General features: G+C 62.2%; 1 protein-coding gene across 2 annotated transcripts in view; it reads left to right on the forward strand.

Moving 5' to 3' along the window:
* The window catches only part of WNT7B (Wnt family member 7B), a 50511-nt gene extending 34280 nt beyond the window's left edge, over positions 1–16231 (forward strand). For both annotated transcript variants that reach the window (XM_065887770.1, XM_065887769.1), the window contains exons 3-4: positions 10021–10292; positions 15752–16231. In XM_065887770.1, the coding sequence (XP_065743842.1) occupies positions 10021–10292; positions 15752–16231 (752 nt within the window). The remainder of the gene's footprint in view (positions 1–10020; positions 10293–15751) is intronic.
* Positions 16232–22903: the final 6672 nt, after the last annotated feature.

The following is a 22903-nucleotide window of genomic DNA, read 5'->3' on the forward strand; positions in this document are numbered from 1 at the left end:
GCAGACCCCCCGGCCCTGGCTGCCCCTCGCCGCGTGGCCCTGGGCCAGGCCCTCTGGGCCCAACCGGAGCGCGACCCCCCTGGAGGGCCGCTGCGGCTGTGAGGGCCCCGCCGGGTCAGAACAAAGGCCGCGGGCGCGGGTGTGCCGGCGTGTTCGGACCTGGCACGACTGTTTCCAGTGCTCTGTTTATGACAACGGCAGGGAAGAGCTTAGCGTGGAGACACTGACTCAGCCGGGGACGAGCCGGGGCGGCGGCTGGGACGGGGCCGGAGAGAGCCAGGGGGACAGAGGGACGTAGAGAGAGAGGCAGAAACCGAGAGGGAAGGGCAGACAGAGACCTACGGCAAGAGGGACACAGAGAGGGCAACGCACACGCACAGGCACACGCACGTGCACGCACAGCGCCGGCGCAGGCCTTCGCCTGTCCCAGGGTCCAGGCCGCGCTGCGATGGGTGGCAAGAGCAGCTTCCGCGCCCGGAGCACTTCCTCACCCACGCGGCGCTGGACCCCGCGAGGTGGGTGATGTTATCACCTGCCTTTAGCAGGTACAGAAACAGGCACCGGGGTGCAAGGCAGCCTCTCCAGCAGGCACTCAGCAGAGCGTGGATCGCACCCGGTGGTGGTCCAGGCCAGGCCCCCCACACCGCCAGAATCCTAGGTCAGGATGGCGGGGGGCCTGGTGGGGCGGGGCCTCTGGGCTTCTGACCCTTCAAGTGCACAAATGGGGATTTGGGGCCTGGTGGGCCTCGAGGCATCTCTGGGCTCCCCTGCCTCCCCCCTCCCACAGCCTCTCCACCTCACCCGTGTGTGCTGGGATGCAGCTCGGGCAGGGGGTCCGTGCCCAGGCCCCATGACTGAGCCAAGGCCGGGATGCGGGCACTGCGCTGCCCCGCTGGGGGACCCCAGGAGCTGCTGGTGTGGCCTAGGGTGTCTCCTGGCCTCCCTGGCCTCCATCTCTCCACCTGTAAACTGTGGGCAGGGGGAGGTATTCTCCCACCCCTTCTAAGCTCCTGGGAGCCTGAGGGCTGAATGGGATGGTGGTGGAGGGTCTCAGAGGAGTGGGGGAGCTCACCAGCTGGCACTGTCCCACTGGCCGGGCCAAGGCCTCGGGAAGCCCACCCTGTCCCATGTCCAATGTCGGTCACAGCAGCACCCTCCAGGGGCTTTCCATGTTCATAGAATAAAATCTAATATCGTCCCCATGGGCTCCCAAAGTCACCGTGGAGTGGCTGTCTCTTCTGCATCAAACCATACACACGTGGCTCATTCCCTCCCTGTGACCTTAGCATTGCTGTTCCCTCTGCCTGAACACTGTTCCCTGCGCCTTTGCATGGGTCATTCCTCTTGTCATTTAGGACTCACCTTCGGCATCCTTCTTGAGAGGGGCCCGCACTGGGCATCCTCCACCCAAGTCCCTCCCTACAGCCACCCGCCCTGCTGTCCCGTCCGTGGTTCTGACTGAGGCCCTCTGCCTGCACTCCCTGTGAACCCTCCCAAGCCCGCTGGTCCCCTGGGCTGTGATGTGTTAGTCTTGTCCTGCTGTATGCTTGGCCGTGGGCTTGGGGATGGGTAGGGTCTGAGGGCCTCCTCCCTGGGGCCCTGGGGTTGCAGGCCATGCTTGGTGCTGGGATGGTAGCAGAGGAGTGAGGGAGGGAAGGGTGAGAGATGGAGTAGGGTGCCCGGGCGTGACACATGCAAGCCTGGGTCTCAGGCCTGGTCAGCGACGGGGGAGACAGACCGTATGGTTTCCCTGTTCTGGTGGGTACGGGGGGAGCGGTCCGAGCATGGACTCTGGGGTCCTGGGTCAGATCCCAGCTCTGTGGTCAGCCTGCCATGAGACCTTGGGCCAGTCACCCACCTCCTTTGAGCCAAGCACCCTCACTGTGAGGTGGGGCCCCTGTGAGAGTTTGAATCGAGTAGGACAGGTTGTATGCAATCCCCTAAAACCATCAGATGCTGTATGTTTTTAGAACAGCTTTATTGAGATATAACTCATATACAGTCCAATCAAGCATTTAAAGTGTACTATTCACTGGCTTTTAGTCATAGGTTGTGAAACCATCACCATAGTCAATTTTAGAACATTTTCATCGCTCCAGAAAGAAACCCTTAGCAATCATCCTCCAATCCCCCTCGCCCTTGGCAACGCTCACCGGCTCCCTATCTCTGTGGATTTACCCATTCTGGACGTTTCATATCAATGGAATCGTACACCATGTGGCTTTTGTGTCCGGCATCTTTCACTGAGCATCACGTTTTCAGGGTTCATCCATGTCGTGGCCTGGGTCAGTACTTCGTCCCTTCATATGGCTGAAGAGTGTTTCATTGTGTGGAGAGACCACAATTTCTTTATCCGTTTATCCGCTGGACATTTGGGTTGTTTCCTCCTTTTGGCTATCGTGAATCACGCTGCTATGAGTATTCACATACAAGTTGTCGTGTGGACACGTGTTCATTTCTCTTGGGTACATAGCTAGGAGAGGAATTCTGGGTTAAGTATTCATAGTAACTCTGTATTTAACATTTTGAGGAACCTCCAAATGGTTTCCATAGCGGCTGCACCATTTTCCATTCCCACCAGCGGTGCGCGAAGGTTCTGATTTCTCCACGTCCTCGTCAGCCCTTGTTAGTGTCTCTCTTTGTATTTTAGCCATCCTAGTGGGTGTGACGTGCTGTCTCATCGTGGCTTTGATCTGCATTTCCTTGATGGCTAATGACGTTGAGCATCTTTTTTTGTGCTTAATGGACATTTTTTTTTTTTTTTTTTTTGCGGTACACAGGCCTCTCACCGCTGTGGCCTCTCCCATCGCGGAGCACAGGCTCCGGACGCGCAGGCTCAGCGGCCATGGCTCACGGGCCCAGCCGCTCCGCGGCATGTGGGATCCTCCCGGACCGGGGCACGAACCCGCGTCCCCTGCATCGGCAGGCGGACTCTCAACCACTGCGCCACCAGGGAAGCCCTAATGGACATTCTGATACCTTCTTTGGAGAAATGTCTATTCGGATCCTTTGCCCATTTTAAACTGGGTTGTTTGTCTTTTTATTACTGAATTGTAGAAAATGCTGTGTTTTTTCAAAGAGGGGCAGGTACGGGTTGGCAGAGAGGCAGGGTTTGACAGATCTGAGCTGCGTTGGCCACGAGCCCAGGAACACACACAGGAGCACACACTTGCTCACGCTTATAGGAACTGCATTTGTGCAAACGTAAGTCCAGGCATATGCCCAGGGACACGGGCATGGGGACACATGCAGAGGTACACATGCGTGGATGCCTAAACCTGTGTACACCCACGGAGAGCCCATGTGTGGTGTGTCCCACACGTGTGGGCATGAAGCTCGCGTCAGCGACCCTCTGTGTGCTGGGGCCAGGCCTGCCCACCCGGGACCACACGTGGGTCCCCTGACGTGGTGACTTGGCCATATCAGAGCAGTTATCCTTATTTTGCAAAGTGGGGACATCGAGACATAGAAAGGCCCCTCGATTGGTCCAAGGTGACCCAACTGGCCAATTTTAGGGTCTGGACTTGAACTCAAGGTCTCAGACTCTGAGCCCCTTCTCTGGGGCTTTGACCTCACCTCAGTCATTCTGGAATGTCAGGTCTGGGCTCCCCGACTTCCTGAGCCACTGTGTGACCTTGGGCAGCATGCTGCCCCTCTCTGGGCCTCAGACTCCTTGTCTGAGGAGTTGCACTGAGTAGCTAGCACTGGATGGTCCCTGAGGCCCTCCCAGCCTCTAGGTGCCAGGTCCCCAGCTCCCCTTCTCAGAGGGATGCAAGTGCTTTTCTCACCCTGCCTCCCCAGGCCTGTAGTTAATCGGGTCATTATGAGCTCAATTAGGGCTTTTTGTGGCTTTCTAAAGATAGTGTGCCAGGCCCCTAGGGATGCTAGGAAGTGGCAGGTGGCTTTGAGGGGACACTGAGGAGGGGGTGTGTGCCTGGGGCCTGGGGAGGGTGGGCACAGCCCCCAGCTCTGCCCTGGGGGGGTGAGGGGACCTCTGTTCTGCCCAGGCCCCCGCATGACCCAGGAGCCACATTTGTCCCCTCCAGTAACTGCTCACAAAGATCTGCCTGGTCCCCAGCGTCCTCATCGGGGTCAGGGTGAGGGGACAGCTGGGTGGGCTAGGCCCTACTGACCCAGGAAGACCCTCTTTCCCGGGGAGTCAGGTCTGGCAGGCACGGAGCGGGGCAGTGGGGGTGCGGTTAAGTTTGAATAACCAAGAGCAAAGGGAGAGCAGAGCTGGCTGGCCCCTGAGCGGCCAGCGCCTCAGTTTACCCACGGGGCAGTGGTCTCTGAGGGCTTGGCTGTTGTAGATTCATCCGGAATAGGCGTGGAGGGGGCAGCTGGGCAGGCGGACTGGGAGGAGGCTGTGGACAGCACAGAGAGGGCCTGGGCCTGTCCTGGGGGCCCTGCACTGTACCTGGGCTTCCCTGGCCCGCTCAGTATTTGGCGATGCTGAGGGCGATGCCCATTTGTCCTGTTTGCTCTCAGAGCTGCTCCTGGGGCCGTAGGGCGAATAGGGACACAGGCTCAGAGAGGGTTTGTGACTTGCCTGGGGCCGCACAGCAGGTGCGAGAATGCAAGTCCAAGGCTTTCTTGCCTGTTCCTCCCCCAGTCTCCCCGTACCTCCCTCTCTGCTTTCCCGAAACCTCGGGCCGGGGCCCCGCATGGCTAATGGAGCCCACCTTGACCTGTCAGGTGCCAGACGCAGACTGCAGAGCCCTGTTGCTGGCTCTGGTGTCTGAGGGTACAGATCCACGCTGGGGTGGCTCTGGATCCCAAGAGGGGCCCCCGGGCCTCCCAAGTCTGAAGCGTACCCCCAGGACAGCTGCTGGCCCCAAACAGACCATCCTCGCTGCCTTCACCCAACTCCCCACCCTCATCACCAGACAGATCTGGAGCAGCCGCTGTGCTCAGACAGCCATTACTGCTACTGCCTGGAGCAAATCACTTCCCGCCTTTGAGGCTCGGTGTTCCCACCTGCGAGATGGGTCTCATCAAGAGGATCTATTCCGTGGGTGGTCGTGGAGATAAAAGGAGGTGATGGGGCTTCCCTGGTGGCGCAGCGGTTGAGAGTCCGCCTGCCGATGCAGGGGACGTGGGTTCGTGCCCCGGTCCGGGAAGATCCCACATGGTGCGGAGCGGCTGGGCCCGTGAGCCATGGCCGCTGAGCCTGCGCGTCCGGCGCGCCTGTGCTCCGCGGTGGGAGGGGCCACAGCAGCGAGAGGCCGGCAAACCGCAAAAAAAAAAAAAAAAGGTGACGAATGTAGTGCGTCCAGCCCCAGCCCTGCTCACATGAGGACCCAGGGAATAACGCTGCAGGGTGGGCGTACCTGGAAGAATCACACGTGGATCCTACCCACCACCCCTGCAGCCCGCGGGCACCTGGCAGGAGCCCAGAGGAGGGCCCTCACCCCAATGGGGCTTCCGGGAGCAGGGGGCCTCCCAGCTGCGTCCAGAGCCTGGGTGAGCTGCAGGCACGTGGGCGCGCAGGAAAGGTTCCCAGCAAGGAGGGGGCCAGCGTCCCCCAGCGCGGGCAGCAGGGAGCCAGGCTACTCCCGTTCCAGAGCAGTGGCGTGTGCCGGCTGCTGCGCTTGGCCAGGTGGGGCTTGATGGCATGGTGGGTGGGACGGCTGGGCTTGAGGGCATCTCTGAGGCTTGGGGAGCCATCGATGTTTGCTGGCCAAGGCGCACGGGTTCAAGGGGCTTCTTTCTTTTTTTTTTTTTTTGCGGTACGCCGGCCTCTCACTGTTGTGGCCTCTCCCGTCCTCAGGCTCCGGACGTGCAGGCTCAGTGGCCATGGCGCACGGGCCCAGCCGCTCCGCGGCATGTGGGATCTTCCCGGACCGGGGCACGAACCCGTGTCCCCTGCAGCGGCAGGCGGACTCTCAACCACTGCGCCACCAGGGAAGCCCAAGAGACTTCTTTCTAGATCTACACACTGGCTCCTTCTCACCCTGGAGGACGTGCAGGCAACACGCCAGGGATTCCAAGCTGGCCCATGTGGTGATTGGAGGAGGGGGCCGTCTCATCCCTCCATGTCAGGCACACTGTGACCTGGGGCCAGTAACAAAGCCCTCTGAGTCTACATCCACGTCTGTGAAATGGGGCCACGGGGCTGTCGTGAGCATTAAATAAGATGTATGTGCAGAGTGTGGGCACGTGGGAACCCCTCCATCCAGGACCCCACCTCATTCTCCTCGGTTCTCCCTAGACTGCAGCTCTCTCACTGCTTGCCTCCCCTTTGTCTCCATGGTGAGATGAGAGGGTTTGGCTCATTGAAAGCAAATAAAAAAGGAATTAGTGGGAGCGGCAGCCCGGTGAGTAACTGATGAGTAACCGGGTCTGAGCTGAGCAGGGCAGAAACCAGGCGGGAGCAGAAAGCCTGGGAGAGGGTTCTGTGAAATGACCTCCAAACACACAGGCCCGGCCTGGGCGCCTGCTGGCCTGCTTGGGGGCGTTAGGTTGGAGGACGTGGGAGTCCCCCATCTGGCTGCTGACGGGGAGGGAGAGCGTTTGGGGAAGAAGAGGGTCATGGGCAGGGCTTCCGAGGGCACGCTGCACCATGCTCGCCTAGGCGGGGCTTGGTTGTGGCACTTTTAATGCCGTTGGCCTGGCCTCTTGGTGTGATTACACAACTGGTGGAGATTTCTAAGCCCTTGCTGGGCGCCTAGCTTGTGACACGCCCACTCTGAGGCTAGCTCTACCTCCCCAGAGCTCCCCGCCGGCGTTCCCCTGCCGCTAGCGCCCCGCCGCCACCGCACGCCTGGGGTCCACAGATCGTCCAAGCGCAGCATCTCCTCTGCAAGGGGGCTGTGCACACCTCTTCTCCTGCCTCCTCCTGCCCAAGGTCACTGAGCGGCGCTGGGGCCAAGCTGGGGGCAGCATGGCCTCCGGTGACCTGGGCCCCAGGCCCTGAGTCCCTCCGTCTGCCTCGCTGGGCTTTGATTCCTCTGCCTGGGTTCGAGTCCGGCTTCAGCCCCTAACAGCTTGTCTCATAACTTCTGTGTGCCTCAGCGTCCTCCCCTGTACAATGGCAGTAAGGATGAAATCTGCCTCGCACAATTGTCAGGACGGTGCGATGAGAACACGTGCTAAGGGTTAGAGGGAGGCTGGTGCTGTGACAGCGGGTGAGCGATGGCGCGAGGAGGAGAGAAGCGCAGCTCTGCTGATCCACTTTCGAAAGAGTTCCAGGACCCCACCCCTTGCGTAGCCAGAGTGAGCTCCAAGATCCACATCCTACAGCCTCTTGCCCCAGCACCTGCACAGAAAGTGCCCGCTGCTTCATGGGACATCTCTGGCCACGCACAAGCTGGCTCCCTGGGACCTCGGCCGTCTCTTTTCTTATTGCTCTTGATCTCAGACTTGCACAAGCAACAGAAAGCCGTTTCACACCTCTGCACCTGCTCTGTGTGCACCAGGAGTACGCACCTACCACCCACGCACCACACAACTATATACTCACACGCTCATGTACTCAGACACCATGTACTCAGTCACACACATCACGTACACACACTCTCATGCACTCATGGGGAGTTAACTCATACTTCTTGGTAAGATTTATTTTAAGATGTCACCTCCTGCAGGAAGCCTTCCCTGACTCCACCCCCCGCCCTCCCTTAGAGAGGCAGGTCAGGGCATTCTTGGAGGTTCCATGGTTCCCCGTGCCCCTCCTCGCAGAGCACTGTGGTCCCCTCCTCTCCTGGAATCCCCTCACGAGTTCACCGCTGCTCCCCCGCCCATGCGCAAGCTTGTCGCAGGCCCTGCTGGGCTTGGGTGACACCAAACCAACAGCGAGGAGTTCAGTAACCCACTTCGCACCATCCTCTCCTTGTCCCTGTGTCGGTCTGGTGCTCCCGGCTGGTGGCCTGGACGGTGCAGGGACCAGGGCTCCTCGGTGATCCTCCAGGAGCCACTCACTGTGCTGAGAGAGGCTTCTTACAGAGCGGTGGCAGCAGAGCGGTCCCCACGCGGGAGGTGGGAAGTGTGGGCAGGAAGGGCCCACCCGGGAGGAGGGGCTGGATGTCCAGCAAGGCCCTGGGAGGGCAGTGCCGCCCTGTGCCCTTTGCAAGATCCCCTGATCTTTCTGGGGAGGAAGGGATGCCCGACACCACCTTCCGTCAACTCTTCTCAGAGGATGGAAGTTTCCAGGAAGCTGTGGCCCCTCCGAGACAGCAGAGGCCAACCAAAGCCTCCTCTGCCCTGGGCCCCGGAGACCAGAGGTCTCAGCCTGGTCCTCATCCTGAGTGGGAGAAACCCCGGGAACAGGGACCCCACCGAGGGTGAGACCCCCAGGGTAGAGGAACTCACTGAGGATGAAGCCCACCCCGGGGACAGGGACCCCACCAAGGGCGGGCCCCCCCACCCTGGGGACAGACACCTCCCTGAGGGTAAGCCCCCCAGGGGAACAGGGATCCCATCTAGGTGAGCCCCCCTCAGCTGGTTGGTGGGTGAGGAGGTGGACCCCAGAGCACATAGTCGGCGCCCAGCACAGGGCTGGCCATGCAGTTGGTGCTCAATGGATGTTTATGGAATGGGCCTAACTTGACCCTCCACCCTCTCTCAGTCTGGGGGGATGACGCCAGCCCCCAACAACAGGGACAGCACCAAGCACACAGAGGGGCACGCTGGTCCTCACGGGGCACAAACACAGGGCTTGTGCAAGGATGGGGTCGTGGGTTTCCAGTGGCCACATCCCGCTATTGCTGAGGGCAGTGCGATTCCCGCTCAGCAGAGCTTGGCTTTGGTCCAGTGGACATCACTGAGCTCTGTACCCATAGTGGCAGGTGCTGGGGACCACACAGACCTGGCCGTGGCCCGCAGGGAGCCTCTGTGCTCGTGGGTAAGGTGAGAGGGGCTCAAGAGACTGGGGCCAGGATGGCAGGATGCACAGGCTGGGGGCTGTGGAAAATAAAGAATGAGAGCTGGACCCGCTCATCTGAGGGGGCTTTGACCCGTGTGGAGCTGGCAAGTCCCAGTGGTAGGGCTAACCAGGTGGACAGCGTCGAGAGCAACGAGAGCGTCAGACCTGCCGCTGAGGGAGATCAGGCAGCCCGGGCTCCCTTCTGGCTGGTGGTCTGGGAAGGCTGCCTGGAGGAGGAGGCATTGGAACTGGCCTCGGAAAGTTGTTAAAATTTGGGCATGAAGCGGAGGGAAATAACACCGAAAAGACCAGGAACCGTCCAGGAACATGTGAGCAGTACCGGGTTTGGGTCGTTCTGCATGGTGGACGGGGAGAGGGGGCTGGGGGTCCAGCTGGACATGGACTTCAGGCTTGGACGGCAGGCCTTCCCTCCTCAGCTCAGGCAGAGGAGAGGGAGGGAAAGTGTGTGTGTGTGCGGGGGGTGCGGAGCTGCACTTTGCACCTGCCTGGAGGGTGGCTGGCGGGTGAGGGAGGTCAGCAGGACCGGCACCCGAGTGTGGCAGTTCAGAGACCCCTGAAGCAGGCAGGGGTGTCGGAGGAGAAGGGAGATTCAGGAGGCCAGGGCCTGGTGATGGGGTGACAGTGGGTGGTTAGAGAGAGGGAGAGAGACAGACGGCAACGAAGGGCTCTGGCGCCGCTCTGAGCTGGGGCGATTCTGTCTGGCTCCTGGCTGGTGGGGTGGGTGCCCCCCAGAGGGATCAGCACAAGTGGCTGGTTCATGAAGAGCAGCGCTGGAGGCTGACAGAGGCCCAGACCCCAAACATCCCCTCCCAGGCCCGCCCCCCACTGCTGTCTCCCAGGAGGAAGTTGGGCCTCTCCTGCCCAGGCTTTCGGGACAGGAAGAGAAGTGTCTTACATGCCGGTGGCAGGGCCGTGGCATGCATCGAGTGCCCACTGTATACCGTCCTCACCACAGACCTGAAAGGTGGGTTTTATCGGCCTCACTGTGCTGAGTGAGAAGCTCAGAGAGGCTAAGGGCTGAGCCCAGAGTCACACAGCCGGCCGGCAGCAGGACCAGGGCCCAGCACTGGGTCCCCTGAGCCCACCGGGCCGGGACCTGCGGGGCTTCACCGTCCGCACCCGCCCCCTCCCCGCAGGGAGCCGGGAGGCCGCCTTCACGTACGCCATCACCGCCGCCGGCGTGGCTCACGCCGTCACCGCCGCCTGCAGCCAGGGCAACCTGAGCAACTGCGGCTGCGACCGCGAGAAGCAGGGCTACTACAACCAGGCCGAGGGCTGGAAGTGGGGCGGCTGCTCCGCCGACGTGCGCTACGGCATCGACTTCTCCCGGCGCTTCGTGGACGCCCGCGAGATCAAGAAAAACGCCAGGCGCCTCATGAACCTGCACAACAATGAGGCGGGCAGGAAGGTAGGGCGGGGCGGGCACGGGGCGGGGCGGGCAGGCCTGGGTCAGGTGTGACGGCCGCGTTACACGGGGACGCTGTGGCCCTCTCTGAGCTTTGGGCCCCTCTCCTAGCGGAGGGAGTTGGTGAACTGAACCCTGAAAGTGCGGGGTGGGGAGTGCTGAGCGCAAGCCGTCACTTCTGTCCGTCCCAGCAGCCCGAAGAGCTGGGCCTTACTGTTCCCATGACAGAGGTTTGAAAACTGAGGCCGGGAGTGAAGTGATGCCCGCGGCCCCCAGCTGGTGGGCGGTAGGGGTGAGACAGGGATCCTGTTTGCACACAAGGTGGGAGCCGGGCCTGGCCTGGGACCCAAGGGTGAGGGGAGGCCCCTGGGCCACAGTCCATGTCCCTGCCCTGCTCCTAGAGGGGTCTTGCCGATATACGAGGAAAGGCTTCCCGGAGGAGGCGGCCTTTGGCTCCGATTGCTGTGAGAGACTGGAGGAAGGGGTGTTCCCAGGAAGCAGGAACGGAAGGGCAGAAACTGAGCTGGGGGCTCTTGGGCAGCCAGCTTCATGCGTGGTGCGGGCCGCAGAGTGGTGGGTGATAATCGAGAACATTCAAGCCGGGACGCACTGGGGAAGAACTCAGGGTGAGTCCAGCCCCGCCCCTGGGAGATGAGGGCCCCAGATACTGGGCTGGGAGGGGCGGCCGCCGTGGCGGCAAGATGGCCCGAGATAGGGTAGCCAGCCAAGTGGAACGCCTCTGGGTCTGGCTCTCCAGCCCGGGGGGCTGCACCCAGGGCGCCAGGGCCTGTTGGGCTCTGCAGGCTAGGCACGACTTGCCTTTCCAGGCAAAGAGTTGAAGATGCCCTCTGCCCCAGGGCCCAGAGCTGGGCTCGTTCACTCTCACGGCCCTTCTGTGTGCCAGGCGTTATGCTGGGTGCAGGGTCAGGGAGGAGTGAGACATAGCCTTGGCTGCGGGAGCTCCCACAGCTCCAACTGGGGCCACATGAGGGGAGCAGGGGCTGCACCCAGAAACAGTGAGAGCCCGGGGACCTGAGGGAGGGGTAGCAGTAGCTTCCGGGAGGCAGTGGTGTCCACATACCGGAGCTGAGAAGAGCAGAGGCAGAAGGAGCTGGCACCTGCGAGGTGTGGGAGGGGGGGAGGGGTGGGGGAGGGTGGGGGAGGGGTACTGCAGTGCTCCGGCTGGCGGGAGCACGAGGGGTGGTGACACAGGGCCTGAGAAGTAAGCAGGGACCAGTCCAGAATGGGCCTTGAACGCCAGGCCCAGGGTTTGACTTCATCCTGTAGATGCGCAGGTTGCCATGCAGCAGGTGGTTATTAAATTATTGTCAGACGAACAGATGAGTGAAGAAATGAGTGACAGCCTTTGTCTCCAAGGAGCTCACAGACAGCACGTAGGCCCCATTCCCTAGGCACAGGCAAACAGTGACCTGGGTCTGGGAGGGCAGAGGAAAGAGAGATTCACTTACATGGAGGCACCAGGAGGGCTCCCTGGAGGAGGAAGTGTGTCTGAACTCTCAACTGAACTAGCTCCCCCCCACCCCCCTTCGAGCCTCTGCAGTGGCTTAGGTCTTGAGCAGGGGCTTTCCCACAGCCCTGGGAGGACGGTCTCGCTGTCCCCATTTTACACATGGGGACTCGGTGGCAGCAGGGGGTGGGCGGGAGGGGGTCCTGCCAATTGACAGGTGATGAAAAGGCATAAGGGAAATGGAGGCTAGCAGGATTGGGCCCCCGGGGAGACAGGAGGCATGACAACAAGGAGGCTGGTGAAGGGGCCTGGGCCTGTTCAGGGGGATGAGGATGGAAGAGGGTCAGCATGTTGGGGATTTTGGACTGGGGTGAAGCCATGAACCTGGAAGCCACGAACTGAGGAGAAGGAGATTGTCAGGGGCTGGGAGTGCGAGGGCCCGTCAGGGACAGGGCAGCCCCAGGAAAGGGCTCTAACGTGGTCAGCAGCCGGGATTCTCCTGCCAGCGCTGTCCCCAGCTGTCTGTGAGGCCCTGGCTGGCCCGGTCCTTCTGCTGAGTCAGTCTTCCCATCCGCACAGTGGGTGTAATGCACCTTGTGCCCCTCCCCCACTGCCTCTCCAACAGCCTCGACCCTGTGGGGCTGTGCAGCGTGTTTGTGGTCTGAGCCCTGGGAAGAGGCCGACGGTGGTGGCCACACAGTGTCCCCGGGGGCTGATCATGGCAGTAGAGGTGGGGTGGGTGTGGCTTTTGAGGCTTCCTAGAGAACTGAGTCCAGACCTTCACGGGTCATCCCAGTGCTGGGGCACCCTGGCCCCATAATAGAGTGGCCAGGCCCACCCCCCCCCCCCGCCCCCTCAGGGCCACGGAGTTCAGCAAGTCACGTGGAGAGGAAGCTGATGATGCCACAGCAAAGTCCCCCAAACTGCGTGGCTTAGAGCAAGAGAAATTTATTCTCTCATAGAGGCAGAGGGCCTAAGTCAAGCTGTCGGCAGGGCCGAGCTCCCACCACGGCTCCGGGGAAAGACCCTTCCTGCCTCTTCCAGCCCCTGGTGGCCCCAGGTGCTCCTTAACTTGTGGCCACATCATCCAGTCTCTGCCTCTGTCTTCACGTGGCCCCTCCCCTGTGTCTGTGTTCCCTCCTCTTCTGTCTCTTATAAGGACATGTGTCCTTGGACTTAGGGCCCACCCTGAACCAGGATGATCTCATCTCGAGTCTCACTTACATCTGCAAAAAGTTCCTATCTCCAAATAAGGTCACCTTCTGAGGTTCTGAGTGGACATGAATTTGGGGGGGACACTCTTTTAGCCCACCCCAGACCGGCACATGGCCCACCGCCTCCCTGGTGGGCCAGGGCTGGACAAGCTGAGTGTGGAGACCTGCTCAACTCCGGGCTCCCTCAGGACTACGGTCCATCAACCCTGTGACTCCCCCTAACTTGACAGTAACTAACCACTGTCCCCAGAGTGTGGGCCATCCATTATTCCGTAAAGAATCCCGGTCAGCCCTTTTCTGGAGCTCCCCCATCCACCCCCTCCACTACCTAGGGTGGTGGGGCGGGGGTGAGGCCCAGGGGAGGGGCCCTGCTCAGCCGCCAGTTCCTCTAGGCAAGGGTGGGTCACACTGCACCCTCCCAGGTGGTCTCCTGGGGCAGCGGGACTGGCGCCACCGTCACTGTCGCTCTTATCATGAGGGCACTGGAGACTGAAACAGCACATTCTTGAATCCTGTGGTCACGTCCCAGGAGAGGCTCAGGCCCCGGGGACCCAGCCAAGCAAGGCTTCAGCCCCTTGCTCTGCAAACAGCTACCCGATCAGCTTCATCTGCTGACTGCCACACAGGATCTGAACGTGGAGGGAACGGGTGGAGGGAAGGGGCTCGGGGCAGATGGCAGAGCGAGGTGTGGGGCAGCTGTTCCGCAGCCGAAGTGGGCATCCCGATGGCCGTTAAGCCTGGACCACCTGACCTGCACAGATGCTAGCCTGGACACTCCTGCCAGGTCTCTGGCCATCACCACCTGTCTGAGGAGGCACCTCCTGGGTCAGCAGCCTGGGGTGGGGTGAACTGCTTCCCGGGCTGGGGGCTCTGAGAGGGCTATGAATCTGGTCAGCTCCTGGCCCGGGGGCATCATGGCACGCAGTGTGGCCAGGGCAGGAGAAGCTTCCCAGCCTTGAAGGGTAGATTAATGGAGGGAGGGGCTTTTGGAGGAAGGGGATGGTCCAAGCAAAGATGAACATGGGGTGGGGTTGAAGGAGGGAAAGGAGAGGTCTGACTGGGATGAAGGGGAGATGGGGGAGGGGCAGGAGGCAGAGAAGAGGTCCAGGTATGCTTTTCCGGGGTGGAGGTCCCACCCTTCACCCAGACCCCCAGACCCCCAGACCCGACTTGTGGCCAGTGCCTTCCACCCAAACACCCCACGGCGCAGTCACCAAGCCCTGCAATTCCAGTTCTGAGTGTTCCCCAAACCTGGCCCCTTCCCCTCCTCTGGATATCGGGGCCGCCCCACCTCGGCCCGCCCATGGCGGAGCATCACCGTTCCTTCTCCTTCCTCCTCCCTTTTCCCCAGCTTCTCCTGTCTCCACCCCGGGACACCATCCACACAGGAGCAGAGAGCCTCACCCCCAAACTTCTCCCCAGCTTCTCCTGTCTCCATCCCCAGGCCACCAGCCTCACGTCACGCTCACTTGGGCCGAGTCTCCCCTTCCTTGCTTGCGCTGTGCCGCCCTGGCTCCCCCTCCTCTTTGTCTAATGACCTCCTACTCCACCATCAACACCTAGTACAGGCACCGCCTACTCCAGGAAGCCCCCCACCCTAGGCAGCCTCCCCCTCTCACAGCCCCTGCACTTTGCTGCTTTGTGTGTCGGTTTCCTCCTGTTTCCCACCTGGAGTGTGAGCCCCGGGGTTCCTGCCTCGGTCCAGGGCCCCGTGTGGTCAGGGCTGGGAAAGTGAGGGGCGGCAGCCGACACCGTGGGAATTTCTGTCTTTCTTTCATTCTTTCATTCACTGAGGTTCGGGGCAGGGAAAGCGAGGGGGCGGCAGCCGACACCGTGGGAGTTTCTGTCTTTCTTTCATATGTTCGTTCATTCATTCATTCACTGAGGTTCAGGGCAGGGAAAGCGAGGGGGCGGCAGCCGACACCGTGGGAGTTTCTGTCTTTCTTTCATTTGTTCATTCATTCATTCATTCACTGAGGGTCAGGGCTGGGGTTCTGGACCAGGGGGCAGAGGGTGGCCAAGACCCTGTAGGGCTGGGCTGTCACAATGAGGCCAGCGGGAGCCCGGACAGCTGACAAATGGCCCTTGTGCAGTCGTGGGGCAGCAGCTAATGATTCCCCATCTTTAATCAGGCCTGGCTGGCAGGGCCTTTTCGATCCGGGTAAATGAGTGCCTGGGGTCAGGGCTGGCTCTGGGAATTGGCTTTCCAGGGCCAAGGAGGGAGGCCCAAGGAAAACACGGCTGCACCCATCACGGGCCCTCGGGGAGCGGCAGAGAAAGAACAACACTGGTCGGAGGGCGGCTTCCCAGCAGACGGCACGCCCGGGCCTCACGGATCCATGCACTCACCTCCCGCCCGCCCCCACTCTGTCCTTCAGCAAAGGGGTACAGAGCTCCGTGTGCGTGCCAGGCTTTCACTGAACAGCCACTCATTAAGCGCCGACTGCATGCCAGGGCCTACACCAGGCACGAGGGTGCGTAGTGGAGGAGATGGGGGTGGGGGATCCGCACTCATTAAGCACCTGCTCTTGCTGGACCTGGCACCAACGAGAGGTGCCTCCTCCAGCCTGGATGGGTGCGTGCACCAACTTCTCCACCTGTGGTCAGTAGCCCCACTTAATGGATGAGGAGACGGAGGCTGTGGGAGGAGGAAACACTGACCTGTGTGGTCACACAGCGGGAGGTGGGGAGCCGGGTCCGGGTCTGGAGGAGGCTGGGGTGGGAGGGAGAGGGGAGGCCCCGACGCTCCACCCACACTGAGCCTGCCCCGTGGCCCGCAGGTCCTGGAGGAGCGCATGAAGCTGGAGTGCAAGTGCCACGGCGTGTCAGGCTCGTGCACCACCAAGACGTGCTGGACCACGCTGCCCAAGTTCCGCGAGGTGGGTCACCTGCTCAAGGAGAAATACAACGTAGCGGTGCAGGTGGAGGTGGTGCGGGCCAGCCGCCTGCGGCAGCCCACCTTCCTGCGCATCAAACAGCTGCGCAGCTACCAGAAGCCCATGGAGACGGACCTGGTGTACATCGAGAAGTCGCCCAACTACTGCGAGGAGGACGCGGCCACGGGCAGCGTGGGCACCCAGGGCCGCCTGTGCAACCGCACGTCGCCCGGCGCCGACGGCTGCGACACCATGTGCTGCGGCCGCGGCTACAACACCCACCAGTACACCAAGGTCTGGCAGTGCAACTGCAAGTTCCACTGGTGCTGCTTCGTGAAGTGCAACACGTGCAGCGAGCGCACCGAGGTCTTCACCTGCAAGTGAGCGGCTCCTCCCCGCCCCGCGGCCCCGCCCCCCGCCCCGCGGCCCCGCCCCGCGGCGTTTTGCACTTCTGCTCCCGGCCGGGCCGCCGGCAGAGGTGGGTGGAGAAGGTGGGAGCTCCGCGGGCGGGCGCGGCAGAGCTCCCCCGGGGCCGGTCACCCTCTCCTCGCCCCCCAGGGGCTCCCTCCTGCCATTCCTGTCCCCTCCCGTGGCAGAACAGTGCCCATCACCTGGCCCAGAGGGCGAGGCCCATGGCATGAGTGTCCCCGAGGGGCCCAGTGAATTTCTTTTCTTTTCTCCGGGAGAGTGAACCCCAAGGACACCCACATACCCCGGAAAGCAAAGCGACAAGACTCTGAGTGTCCTCCTCCGCCTGGTGGTATGGACACGGAAAGACTGTCCCAGGCCACCTCAGTCACTGGGCTCCAGGGTGGTTTGGGCAAATGTTGACAAAAATTATTTATGTTTTCTTAGTATCAGAAGAGGACTTTAGCACTAAGGCATAGACGGTCCTAACTCCATACTCTGTGTTAGTTCATCCCCTTGCTGCTCTCTGCTTCCTCTTTTGGCCCCTGGGTACCCTCGGGAGCATCCCTGTGTATGGCCCTGTCCCTGGGGAGGTGGCGGTGCACGTGGTCCCCATGTGAGCTGGGCAGGGGCTTGGTGGCTGACATGGCCAAGACGGCCTCTGAGGAGAGTCACGGACAGGCACCTCTGGCCCTTCCTTTCCTTCTTTTGAAAACCAGCTCTAGCAAATCAAAATGTCACCCATGTCAGGTTCCAGGAGTGCTGCATCCCCTCCCTAATGCTGGTGCCCTTCCAGTCCCCCGCCAGCCTGACACCCCCTAGTTTACAGAGCCCCCTCCCACCCTGGAACCAGCCGAAACCCCAGGACAGCGCTGTGCTGGGGCAAGCTGGTGGGAAGGGGGATAGTTCGGGGTGTTCGCCTTATTTGACAGATGGGGAAACTGAGGCCCAGAATGGCTCAAGCACTAGCCAGAGACCCCAAGGCCGTGAGTGGAGGCTCCCCCATACCAGGCCTCCTGACCCTGAAGGACATGTTCTGGGGATGCCCAGGGTGAGGGGCAGCCCCCATGCCTTGAAAAATCTGGCCACGCTCTTCCCCCCCGCTGCCAGCCTCACTGGGGTCCATGCCCCGCCTCGAGGTGCCTTTGAGAGTTTCTCCTGTGGTCTTCTTGCCCAATCCTGGTCCTTTCGCCCTGGCCCGGATGCTGAGAAAACTCGGATAGGGCGTTGCTCTGCTGGGTTCCCACCTGCTGTGCCAGCAGACACTCCCCCATGGTCCCCATACCATGCAGACCCTCCCTTGAGGTCCGAATCACCCCGAAACCTGGGAAACGGGAATGGAAAGGGGTCCTGCTTTGTTTTAAACTGTGTGCGGGATAGGGAGAGATTGGGGGCCGGGGACTTGGCACTGGACGGGTCCTCTGACACTATTCCCACCCACCTTGGGGAGACCGAGGCACAACTTGTCCGGGCCCAGAAAGGCTGGTGTGCACCACTGCCCATGCACTTGTCCCTGCTCTGAATTTAGGGTGTTTTCTCGCAGAAACCCGTGGAAATGTGTCTTCAGGCTACTGACCAGCCAAGTGGGCCGGACATTAGCCTGGGGTGAGTGACCCTGGGCCCGGGCCCTGGCCCTGGCGTCCACCCTGCCTGCCTCGATGATGCCAGGACGCTCCACCAACAGTGGCTGTCCTGGGAGCTTCCAGGCCACTGTGAATGCCCCCCAGTCCCCTTCCCCCCCGATCCCGGGTCCCAGGACACCCCCGAGTCCATAGGCCTAGCATCTTCTGCCAAGGAACCTGGTTAACTTATATTGTTATATAGCGTCGAAATGTCTATAGTGTCTTTTAAATTATTGTGACCTACACTGGGTGCTGGGGGGCGGGGGTGGCCGCGCTGTCCCCGAGCCAGCCTCCTCCTCCTGCTTGAAACAGACCCTTGGACCCTTGGGGCCCCTGATGCCACCAAGTCACACGCACTGTCCCTCGGCTACGAGGTGCCGCCGCCGAGACCCCGCCGCCCCCTAACAGTCTGTCAGCAGCAGCCCTTCCCTTGGGTGGGGGTGGGGTGTCAGCGTGGTCCAGGCAGGGACGGGGGTGGCCGAGGCGCTGCGTGTCTCCGCAGTGCCCTCACTTCAGGAGAGCTGCCGGGGTTCCGATGGGCTGTGTCTGGCCTCCCCGAGAGGGGAGCGCTCGGCTCCAATAAAGCTGGAATCAGAGAAGTGGGTGTGCGGAGTCTCTGCAGCTCTGGGGCGGGCGGGGAGACGCCTGAGCGGCCCACCGAGGCCCAGCCCAGCCCCGCTCCCCCTCGCCCCTCTGTGCGGGCTGGGCTGGTGCTGTGCGAGGGGAGGGGCTTGCCGTGCTGAACCTACGGGAACCTTTAGCCTGTCCCCATCTGGCAAGGGCCACTGGTGGAAGCTGGACACAGACCCTGAGGCCTCCCTGGACAGCCTGGGCCAGGCCGCAGGGACAGAAGGGCCACGGCCCCGTGCCGAGCCGACTAGGGCTGCGGGGCTGGGTGCTACTCTCAGGAGAAGCGGGAGCCTGAGGGTGGGTGACCCGCAGCCAGGAGGCCCTGGGCCCATCTGACCCCCTCTGTGCCTCCTTCCCCTTCTGACCCCAGGAGGGGTCTGTCCCCAGGGTCCCCGTGGGTCTGTCCAGTTGTAGCTGCCGGGTTTTGACTCCAGTGCCCCCCTGGGGCGCTCCTTGCCCTCTCCAGGTGTGGGAAGGCAGACCAGGGTCCCTGGGAGCTCAGCGGCCCCTGGCTGGCCACCAGGCCTTGCTGCTTCTCCCCAGAGGCCCGGCCTCCGCCCGCGGTAACTAACCGTGTGAGCAGTGAGGATGAATGGCATTCCTGCTGAGGGCCGGAAGGCATGCGGTGGGGCCGGTTTGGCCACTGCCCGCTGTCCCGGCAGCCTGGCATCAGGCAGAACCGCTGATCAAACAGCCCCCGTCTGCCTGGGTGCCCACAGAGCCTGGCCCTAGACCCAGATCCCTGCGGAGGGGCCACCAGGTGGGCTTTTGGAGGAGGGTGCGCCCCTCCAGGGGGAGACAGGAGAGAGCCCTGGATCTGGAGTCCAAACCCTGTCCCTCCCGCCTCCCAACCCGGGGCACGGCAGCCCGTGGTTCCCCCTCCCACCCCGCAGAAGGCCTCAGTTTCCCCATGTGGCAGCCGGAGGTGGCCGGGGCCAGGACTCGGGGGTCAACAGGCTCTGTGGGGCCTGAGCCAGGCCTGGGCCGGGGGGTTGGGGGGTGCTTGGCAGGAGGCCCCTGCTCCCACCAGACGGTAAGCAAATCCGCGGTGGCGGCTGCAGTGGAACGCCAGGGTCCGGCTACTCCCACAGGGCCAGGAATGAGGAAAGAGCTCCGAGAATGCCATGGCCCCGGTGCCCAGACTGTACTTATTTCTTGGCTACAGTTCAACCCCAGCCCCGGCCTCCCAGGGCCGCCCAGCACATCCTCCGAGGGGCCCTGCCCGAGGCTTCGAGCCCACACTGCCTGGCCCAGCCTGGGGCACCCCCTGACCCTCAGCCCCAGGCTCCACCTCTGAGGCTACTATTTCAGAAGCATTTCCCCAGGCAGCCCCACACCCCCAGCACACGGTGGCTCATTGCCCCCAGAGTGACACCTGCGACCCCGTGGCCCTGGCCCATCTCTCTCTGCTGGCCCCGGGCATGCCGGGTGCCATCCTGCCTCTGAATTTGCCCGGGATGCCCCTTCTCCAGGCTTGCCTTCCCTCTGTGCCGGAAAAAGCACAGAATCACCGAGGCAGGAGCACTCATGTGGGCTTCCCTGAGTAGGATTTGGGGACACTAGCAGGGGGGCCTGGAGTTTTGAGTGCATCGTCTCCATCACCCATTCATTCATTCATTCACTTGTTTGTTCACTCATTTAGGCTTGCTGGAGGCCAGGCCCTGGTCCGGCCCGGGGCGGGGAGGAGGTGGTTCAAACCTGGCCTTGACCCCCAGGGGCTCCAGGTCTTCGTTCCACTCCTGCCTTAAGCAGGAAGCCCATTCTGGGGGTGCAGCTGTGGACTGACGCAGCCCGGGAGACAGAAAGCGCTTTGGACCGGCTCTTCCACACCCCTGAGCCTCAGTTTCCCCCTCTGTAGGATGGACACAGAGGAGCCAGCTCTGTCCAGCCAGGCTGGGGTTCCCTCCTCTGTCTGGAGGACACTCCTGCCCACACTTTGCTCTCAGGCCGAGCTTTTGCATTGAGGTCTTTCACGCTATCCCCCGTACAGGCTGTCCACTCAGCTGCTGCCTAGTGGGCAGAGCCCACAGGGGCCCTGTGGCCATGGTGGGCAGAGGCCCTCTCCTTGCTGTGGCCTTTGAAATCCTTCCTGACCCTCTGTCTCATCTCCTACAGCCCGAGACCCCCCACACAAGGCCCCCGGCCCTGCCAGCAAGCTTCCCCTCCCCAGAGCTGCCCCCAGCCGCTGCCCAGCCTTTGCTCCAGCTGTGCCTTGTGCGAGGGATGCTTTTTCATCTACCATCCCTTGCCCACACCCCTCTTCCCTATAATGCCCCCGCTTCCCCAACAAGCTCGCTGGGGCTTCTGTCCTCCCTCACCTTCCATCTCGGCTCTTGTCCTCATGGGCAGAGGTCTCATTGCTGGGACCACCCCCCCTCCCCCAGCAGGCTGAGGGCCCTTGGAAGTGAGCAGGCCTGTGGAATACTGAATAACGCCCTCCACCACGCCAGCCGCTGGGTCTGGCCCACGGTTACCCATAACCTTCACAGCACCCCTTTCCCAGATAGGTCAGTGCTAGCTCTATCTTATAGATAGGAAAACTGCGGCACAGAGAATACAGTATTCTGTCCAAGGTCATCCAGCTGGTGAGAGGCAGAACCGGGATTTGAACTCAGGTGTCTTCTGGCATCTTCCTTCCACCCAATTCATATGCCAACTCCCACGAGGGGAAACTGAGGCCCCGGGGCCTTGTGCAAGGCCTCACAGAGGTGAGTGGGAAGAGAATGGCTGAGGCAGGTCTCAGGGAGGAGAAGACAGCAACTCACTCTTCACCGAGCACAGAACAGGGAAGACAGGGCTAAAAAGTAGCAGGCAGGATCTGGGTTAGATACCTGAGTGAACTTCATAACGCCTAGAGCCGGGAGGTGGGGAGGGGTCAGGAGGGCTGGCTGTGGGCCTGGTGAAGGGAAAAGGGGCAGGTGACCTGGGTTGGGTGGGCCTGGGGCGGCACAGCTGTGGTCTAGGGGGCCTGAAGGGCCCAGGAGGGGGACGAGAGGTGAGTGGGGACTGGAGCCCTGACACTCAGGCAAACAGGAAGTTGTGAGGTCCTCTGAGCAGAGCACGTCCCCCAGGAGGCATGGCGCTGGGGCAGGGCCCCCGGGAGCCAGGAGGTTCAGCTGAACATGACCGTGGACCTCACCTGCTGCCGTCCCTGCCCTTCTCTCCTCTTGGTCGGAGCTTGAGCCCACCTTCCTTCTCTGATGCCCCTGCCTGCTCATCAGGTCCTTGGTCTTGTAGGACCTGGGGACTCAGCTGCGTGACCTGGGCGTCCCAGGACTCTTGGGAATCAGAACCTGTAGGTCTCAGAGCTCCCAGGGAGTCACAGGCCTGGCACCCACAGCAGTGCCCAGCAGAGGTCTGGGAGGTGGGCAGGTGGTCCACCAAATGCACTGGTGAAGGGGGTTCAGGGCCCACCTGCAGCCTCCCCTGGGTGGGCACTGCTCCTGGGATGCCAGGGGTGAGCAGCGCCCGGACCAGAGCTGCCTGGCCAGCCCCCCCTGGCTGGCCTGTCCTCTGGTGGGCTGCATGCCTCTCTGAGCACAGCTGGAATCCTGCAGCCACCTGAGATGCTGTAGAACGGCTGCCCCTGCAGCCTCGCAAGGAAGCAGCCCAGATGCAGGCAGTGCAGGCCCAGGATCAGGAGTCCTCTTACTCCCCCTGCAGGCAGAGGCCAGTGGCCGGCAGGGCAGCCGGGGCCCGAGACGCCCTCCAGGAGGTGGACACAGGTGGCCTCGCTCGTCCCCCGTGGGTGGCCAGCCCACACACCCTGAGGCCCAGCGGTGGCCTCTGGGACTCCACTCCTTCCAGACTAGCTTGGTGGGGGGTCTCGCTGGTAACGCTGGGCAGGACTCCCGTGGAGGCCTCTCCAGGGGTCTGCAGCTCGGGAAGCTGCCTGCCTGAGCTGCCAGAGCTGGGCCGCAGCTGGGGCCGCTCTGCTGCTCCAGCGGCTCCTGCATCGCCCCAGCCCCAGAGTGGGCTGGGGGGCTTTGCCCAAGTCCCTCCCCTGGTTTCGGGCTCAAACCCTCACTTCTGGTCCCCGAGCCCCTCTTTTTCCGCCAAGCAGGACGGGATGGTGCAGCCACCCCTCCCCGCATTCCTTTCCCCTCATCCATCACCGCACATCTCCTCGGGGCCCGGAGCTTGGCTGGACATGGTGGGGTCCCAGAAATGAGCCTGAAATGAGGTCCTCCCTTAAAAGCCCCAGGCCAGGATGGGGGACAGAAGGATGAACATCAGGTGCCTTCAGTGTGCGTCCCCCCACCGACCGCCATCTATCCCCGAGGCTGCAGCGGAGGGAGGAGGGGCTGGGAGCGCAGAGGGGCAGGGTACTGACCTCGGGGCTGGGGTGGGGGTGGGGAGGGGGCGTGGGGTTGTCGGCAAAGCTTCCCGGAGGAGC

Source organism: Phocoena phocoena, chromosome 11 (assembly GCF_963924675.1).
Source record: "Phocoena phocoena chromosome 11, mPhoPho1.1, whole genome shotgun sequence".
Taxonomy (NCBI): Eukaryota; Metazoa; Chordata; class Mammalia; order Artiodactyla; family Phocoenidae; genus Phocoena; species Phocoena phocoena.